Consider the following 7,841-nt stretch of genomic DNA (forward strand, 5'->3'; position numbering starts at 1 on the left):
GCACCACACCACAGATTAAATTATATCTTTGTATATATTTATCTTTCTTTAATAGCAGAAGTTTTATAGTAAATATATCAAAGTATGAAGATAAAGATTGCATTCAAAATAAGAAATGACTTCTGTGTTAAGGCAAGAATTAGTAGTCCTCTGATTTTATTTTCACTCATTTAGAAGCAAAGTACTAATGAGACATTAATTATGATTACTCTTATTTTTGTATCAATTAAAATAAGAAAAATAATAATGCTAAATTCTTTCAAGAACAAAATTATCCTTTAATTTAAACATTGTATTAGAAAATATTTGATATGCTTTATTGATTTTTTATCTTTAACATGAAAGCTTTTAATATAATTTTAATATTTTTAGCTGAATAGTTTAACTGAAAGTAATTATTGTATGCTTTTTAGTCATTCATGAAGAGAATTTTAGAACTTGCTAATGTTGGAGTCCTGGTGTGGCCTGAGGGTTAATGCACCACACTGCAAAGCCATTTGAACTGCAAGGTCAGCAGTTCAAGCTCACCTGCTGCTCCTCAGAAACCCTATATAGGGTCACAATGGGTCGGAATCGACTCAATGGCACTTACCAACAACAACCATACATGTATTGCAAACATCTATAGTTGAAATGTTATTCAAATGCAAATGTTCTAAATGAGAAATGATCAGTTGGGAGTACATTTTTTGTTGTTGGAGTTAATAGAACTATGTGATTTTGTGTTAATTAAAATTTTATTAACAAAATTCTCCCTGAATGAAGAAATTAATGCGCTGGACTGCAAAGTCAGTTTGAACTGCAAGGTCAGCTATTCAAGCTCACCAGCTGTTCCTTGGAAACCCTATGCTGGGTCACTATAGGTTGGTATGGACTCGATGGCACATCACAACAACAATGACAACATTAATTTAAGAACTTTCAGTAGCGTTCCCTTTCTTGGTCCCTTTCCTAGTTTTTTACTTAAACAACAAATATTGATTTCATAATTAAGTAAACCAGTCCTGGATGTTTCAATGGGTAGTGAGAAAACAAGAAATAAATGTATGTCTGCTTTATATATATTTTTAAAAGATGCAAATGCTAGGTCATGCTTTTGAATTATTCAATCAGAACCTTTGAAGGAGGGCCTAGGAATCTAGATTTTTAACATGTTCTCCTGGAGATTCATTTATCTTCAAGAATTTAAGAACAACAGTTCTAACAGGGAAAATTACAGGCTTTATTTTCCTTGTCACCACTTCTGTCATGCTCATGGCTTTAATAATATCACATATTATTTTGTTATCAGAAAACAAAGCTATCAAGATTAAAAATATGAACAAGGAAAGCCTTCTCCAACCAACTACAGTAATGATTCACATCTGGTTCATTATGGCCACTCTGGAAATGAGAAAACAGAGGTCCTTTGAGTAGATGGTTGTCTTAGGAGTTTAGACCAGATTATGGCAGAATTTAAGTTAGGGGATCGTTTCCTGAAGACCATTCCCTTCTTCCTAAAGGGAGGACTCTGGAATGCCAAGGGTCTGGGTATTAGAATTCCTGCCCAGCTGCATGGCTGGCAAGGGGGGGTCCCTGGAGTCTGCACAAACCCCTCCCATGCCCCTTCCTGCCCAGAGGAGCCAGAGGAAGGTGCTAGTGAAGGAATGGGACCTGGGGAATTCTCCTGTGTTTACAGTGAGCTCTAGCAGCACAGTGGTTAAAGCACTGGTGTAACTGAAAGGTCGGCAGTTTGAACCCACCCGCTGCTCTAGGAGAGAACGATGTGGTAGTATGCTTCCATACAGATCTCAGCCTTAGAAACCCTATGGGGACAGTTCCACTTTGTTCTACACGGTCACTAGGAGTTGGAATCAATTCAGTGACAGCTAGTTTGGGTTTGGGAGCTACATAAAACAAACTCCACAGAATGTTTTTCCTTTTTTTTTTTTTTTTGCCCCCATTTCTTCAAGCCGACAGGCGCCTTGAGCAGCTTATCTGGGCCCACAAATATCAGACAAGAAGTTTCCATGGCAACTTGAAACTTCCTCCTCAACCCTGTATTCAGTCCAAACCTCCAAGGCCCCTTTTCAAAGCTTCAATGCGATTTCTGAGAAGCCACCCATAAAACAACTCCAGGATCACCCCCTCCACCAAAAACCATGCTCTGCTGAAAGAAAACAGGGTTGGTGGGAAGAAAGGGGGTGGGCGGGCAGGGAGTGGATCGGCAGGAGGTAGGGGAAGCTGGATTAGTAGACAAACTTGTCATGAGATCTGTGAAGAGATTATAGAAGAAATGAGAGTCTCCCTTACAACAAGTTTAAACCGGGAAGAATTTACTCTGTAGAGGGATTTCAAGGGTGGAAAGAGGAATGTGTGAGAGGGGGTAGGGAACAACTAAAGAGTCTTGTTTCAGAAAGCTGGCTCTCAACCCAGTTGCAATTAGAAATGGTTGATTTGGCGTCTTAGCCACAGCAGGATCCTGTGGTGCATGCTGTTCCACAACCCCTGCCCATTCTATTATATTCTAACTCTTTCATGACCCGTGGGACATATATCACCCACAGATATCTTCAGCCTCTCAGGTTTGTTGGAAAACTGCAATTCTAGCTGTGGTTACATGCTGCCACTAGGTTGGTTCGTTGGTTATGTGCCATGGAGTCGGTTCTGACTCATAGCAACCCTGTACAGGGTTTCCGAGGCTGTAAATCTTTACGGGAGCAGAAAGCCTCATCTTCTCCCGCAGAACAGTTGGTAGTTTCGAACTGCTGACCTTGAGGTTCACAGCCCAATTCGTAGCCACTACACTACCAGAGCTCCTTTGCCACTAGGTGGAGACCTGTAAAACTATGTGAATCTGAAGAAGTGAGTCTCACCTTACCAATGCTGACACCAGAGTCCTCTTGGGACATATGTGTTCCACATAATTATATCAAAACCGTATTACCTCAAAAAAAGTCCCCCCTTGATTTCAGCACGCCTTATGAGTCAGGATCAACTTTATGGCAGCACCTTTGACTCTGGCGTTTCCATTACTGAAAACACATTACATCAACAAAAATTTCAAAGCAGAAATGAATTTGGTCATGAAAGCGTTCATTTTCTTATAGCTGGACAAGAGCTGGACAGTGGCTCTTGGGATGGGAAGACGTGTGTGTGTAGGGAAACCTGAGCAAATCATAGTTTGTCAAGCCAAGCAAACTTCCATGAGTCCTGGGAATGGGATTGACAGACGTAGCGAATAAAAGTAGGGCATGCCCAGATAAATGTGAATTTCAGATGAACAACAGAAAATGTTTTAGGAGGTGTATGGTCCATAAACTACTTAGGGTCTATGTAACTTAAAAGCTATTCATTGTTTATCTGAAATTCATACTTAGTTGGATGCCCAGTGTTTCCTCTAGCAACCCTACTTGGAAGGTAGAGAAAGAGGTCAGGGATGGATTATCCAAAAATAAGGTATACATGGGCTTCATTGTGCTTATTACTAATCTGTAGTGAACCACTTTGTGTATGGTGAAGCTGTTCATTACTGATCAGTGTACCCTCTTTATAAGCTGGTGCATACTGTGCTTACTGGTGAACCTGCCCCTGGATGGAGGCTGTGGCTATTTCATGTGGCAGACGAGGAACACCACTGTTGATGCCCACATTGGGTAGGAACCTGGCTAAATCTCCCAGTCAGATGCAGGTAATGTGCATCAGCGAGATCTTTACTACAGCCCTGTGTAGTCTAGCAGGCATGACTGGGCCTGATTCATTTCACAAAGTGACCTTCAGACCAGTCCCTAAGCCTAAGAGCATGGGTTCTAAGTCAACCCAGAGGTCAATCCTGGTTCCACTGCTGGATGCTTAAGTGAGTGTAAACTCTCCATTCCTCTAAAATGAAGAATACCTACCACAAATTTTCTTTTGAGAAATAAATAAGGTACTCTATGAAAAACCCTTTGTACAATAGTGATGGCTAGTGTACCGATAATTCTGATTTAAGAGCATTAAAGATTAATCATTCAAGTGAAAAAAAGTGGAGTTAAAGGCTAGAGCCAGTACAATCTCAACAACATAAAACACACAAACATAGTTAAGCCTAAAGGAGGCATTCTGAAATGTTACCAGTGGCTGTTTGTGATTAGTGTTAGTAAGGCTCCCCTCTCTTTGTGTCCCCAAATCTACGCTGAGCATGTATTACTTTAATATTAAGTATTTATTTAAAATAATTTGGGATGGCATTTTTCTAAAAATGTTTTAGTACATGGCATATGACTTGGCACTACTTGAATGAAGAGGACTGCTATCTTGGACTTGGTTCTATAATCCATTCCTTGGGGGCAGCAAAGAGAGGGGGTGCCCACCCTTTCATGCATTGGCCCAGCTGACTTCCCACCCTGCACTCTCACTTCCTGTTCCTCCTTGTGTGAGACAGCCAGTAATGATTCCAGAGGGTCATGGTGCTGGGTTTGAATCTTAGCTCCATCCCAACTAGCTGTGTGAGCTTGAACAAGTCATGTGACCTTCTCAGTATTGGTTTTCTTGTGCTTGAACTAGGCAGTCAATACTACTTACCTCCCTGAGAGGAGGAACATGTCTGTTTTACTTATCACTACTATTCCTAGGCCTCCCCCAGGGCCTGGTCCACAGTAACAAAAATAAACAGAAAGTTGGCTCTGAGTTGCTTCTGACTTATGGTGACCCTGTGTGTGACCCAGTAGAACTGTTCTCCATGTATTTTTGAACGGCTATGATCTTTTGGAAGTAGAGTCCCATTCTGAATCATCTCTGGGTGGTCTTGAACCACTAACCTTTCAGTTAGTAGTCCAATGCTTAATCACATGCATCATTCCTAGTGCATAACCAAAACAAAAAGTCAAATATAAAACCCACTGCTGTTAAGTGCATTCTGCTCATAGTGACCCTTATAGGACACAGTGGAACAGCTTTTGAGGATTTCCAAGACTATAAATGTTTATAGGAGCAGAAAACCTCATCTTTCTCCTGTAGAATGGCTGGTGGATTTGAACTGCTGACCTTGTAGTTAGTAGCCTACTACTTAACCCACTATGACACCAGAGTTCCTTAATGCATAACCAAAACAAAATGAAAAGCAAACTGACTTGGAGTTGATACTGACTCATACCTACTTTGTATCAGTATGTTTATGAAACTAAATCTTTATGGGAGTGTGGTTAATACATACTAACTGAATGAATAAATGAGTCAGGGAAGTGGTAAGAAGCAAGCATTTGGCAGAGAGAATAGCAGTAACAAGTGAGCCACAATCATTTGCCATTATTATGACTACCTCAGAAGGCATACAGATTTTGCTATAAAGGGACCTATGTTTAAATATCTTTTCTACTCATTTACTGGAATAGGAAAGACCCCTTAGCAACACTCTGGGCAAACTTCTTAACTCTCTGAATTTCAGTTTCTCCTCTGGGAAATGGGGATGACAATTAGTAACAACCTGGTAGGGCTGTGAGGATTGCCTGAACTAATTAATGCACAGTACGTAGCACATAATAAGTGCTCTGAAAAGGAAGCACCTGTCAAAGACCTCGCTCCCTTCCTGGCTTGGACCTGTGCGGATGCAGTTACAAAGGAGAATGAGATGACTCTCAGGTGTGGGGATTCTGAATGGGTTGGAAGCAGGACTTAGAACAGGCTCATTGTAATTCCACTCTCTGCTGAGAATTTGCATTTCCACTCCAGGTGATTCTAATGTATACCTATTACTCTTATCTCAGAGCCTACTTGCAGCTAAAAAAAACGGTACCTTTTGAGTGAAACTCAAAGCTGACACTCCAAGTCAGAGAGAGCCCAAGGTCTGCAGTTTTCTGAGAAGATCATAACTGGATGATGGCACTCAAAAAGAGTGCTTTGTGGGGACATCACTGGAGCTGGGATTTGGAACCAGATTCATCTGATTATACTGCCCCCCTCCCTTTCTCTGGGCTCAGGCAGGCTTAAGACCCTCCCCTAGGAAGGCTTCCCCAGTCCCCAGTTATTACTTTCACAAGTAAAAAAAACAAAGTTTTCAACCAGTAACTTGGCGTCTAAGTAAGAAAGGCAACCATTCTGGGCGCCGATGAGGTTCGCGCTGGGGGCGGCACCATTGCTGCAGATACGCAGCCGTGGGCTCGCCAGGGCTCCCACCGCTCAGGTCCTCGCGGAACTGCAGTGGGGAAACCCCACGGGGCCGGCACCTCGCTTAGGCCTGTTTAGCCCAAGTCTCCTGAGTCTTTCTCGTTACATACCCACAACTGGCAGGAGCTCAGGCACAAAACCGATTTTCACCTTCCCCAGTACTGCTGTGGCGCTGCGGTGTTAATGCGCTGGACTTCAAGGTCAGTTTGAACCGTAAAGTCCGTGGTTCAAGCTCACCAATTGCTCCTCGGAACCCCATATGGGGACACTATGAGTCCAAACCGACTCGACGGCACTTAACAACAACAACAAACCTCTTAATACAACCAAGAAGTCTGGAAGGAAAACTCCCCCAAAGCTCACCGCGGACATTCTTTTTTTTCTTTCTATATCCCTGTATTTTGCAAATTATTTTCGAAACTGGCGAATATGATTTTTGTTTCATTTTCCTAAATGATAAGTCTTATTTCTTGAGTGGAGACTAGTGCATGCTCCCTGCAAACGCGCAAAACAGAGACAGAAAAAATAGTGTAAAACCACCTGTCATCCTGTCTGGGGCCTCAAAAACAACTTCTGTATGTTTCCTTCCAAATCAGCTGTTTACCAGAGACTGTCGCTAACTTCCCTGTACCTTGCTCCCCAGTATATATTATTTTATCCCTTATTGCTCCCGGGACATCACGAAGTTCTTAAAGGACATTCCTGTCTTGTGCTTCCTAGATCCCCACTGGTACTACCTTGGTCCTGCCCATTTCCTCGCTCTCCTGCCCCCTAACTTCCAGCGGTCAAACTCGCGCCCTGGTAAATCTCTGCTTAAGAGACCCGCCATAGGGTGGAACCTCCCACAACTTTTTAATCAGGACAGTGTCTCTCTCTCTGTGGGTGTACTCCACATAGGAAGAAAGCAGTGTATCTTAGGGTTGTTATTGTTGTTGTTAAGTGCCATCAAGTCGGTTCCGACTAATAGCAACACTGTATAGGGTTTTCGAGAAGCGGCTGGTGAGTTTGAACCTCTAACCTTGCGGTTCAAAATGACCTACAGCGCCACATAAAAGGAAAAAGTAAGGAGGGAGAAAAGAGGGAAGAGGGAAGACAAGAAGAAAAGGGGGTGGAGGAAAAGTAATAAAGAATGAAAGAGGGGAGGTAAGGAAAATGGAAAGATTCAACCAAGGAAAGAAGCGCAGAGAAGAGGACCAAGAAGTCAGCAGCACACTGGCCAGGGGCTGTGTCCCGTGCGCCCTCCGTGCCCTCCTCACTCCGTCCCTGCAGCAGGAGAGGCGGGGTCCCTGTCGCCTTGCCTCACTTACCAGACCTGAGCAACACAGCCCTGTAGAGCCCGGTGGCCTCGACGGGCCCCCGTGCTCGCTCGCTCAGCCTCTGCGCCATGCAGCCCGCACTCACGCCCAAAGAGCCGGCACTGAAGTAGGCGACCGCACTACCAATTGTAGCTTGAGCCCGAGCGCCTCAGTGGCGGTGACGCGGACCAGCGGCCCAAATCCCGCCGCGGATCAGGTTTCGGTGGCGGCCCGAGGGGCGGACGCCGAGGCGCCGCCACGGGAGGAGGAAGAGGGGCCTGGGCCAGGGCAGGTGTCCCCGCCCAGGCAGCAGGCATGGCTCCTGTGTCTGGCTTGAGGACTTCTAGCACCGGGATCCCAGGGCCAGGACGGAGAACCCCGGTGTCCTGACACCAAGCCTGAGTTTCTCATCTCTTCCCTATT

General features: G+C 44.0%; 1 protein-coding gene across 1 annotated transcript in view; it reads right to left on the reverse strand.

Moving 5' to 3' along the window:
- FAM107A (family with sequence similarity 107, member A) overlaps positions 1-7,509 on the reverse strand; it is a 139,167-nt gene extending 131,658 nt beyond the window's left edge. Inside the window, exon 1 of the mRNA XM_006862122.1 lies at positions 7,431-7,509. Coding sequence (XP_006862184.1) covers positions 7,431-7,509 — 79 coding nt within the window. The remainder of the gene's footprint in view (positions 1-7,430) is intronic.
- Between the last annotated feature and the right edge of the window lie 332 nt (positions 7,510-7,841).

The sequence above is a fragment of the Chrysochloris asiatica genome, unplaced genomic scaffold, assembly GCF_000296735.1.
Source record: "Chrysochloris asiatica unplaced genomic scaffold, ChrAsi1.0 scaffold00046, whole genome shotgun sequence".
Lineage (NCBI taxonomy): Eukaryota > Metazoa > Chordata > Mammalia > Afrosoricida > Chrysochloridae > Chrysochloris > Chrysochloris asiatica.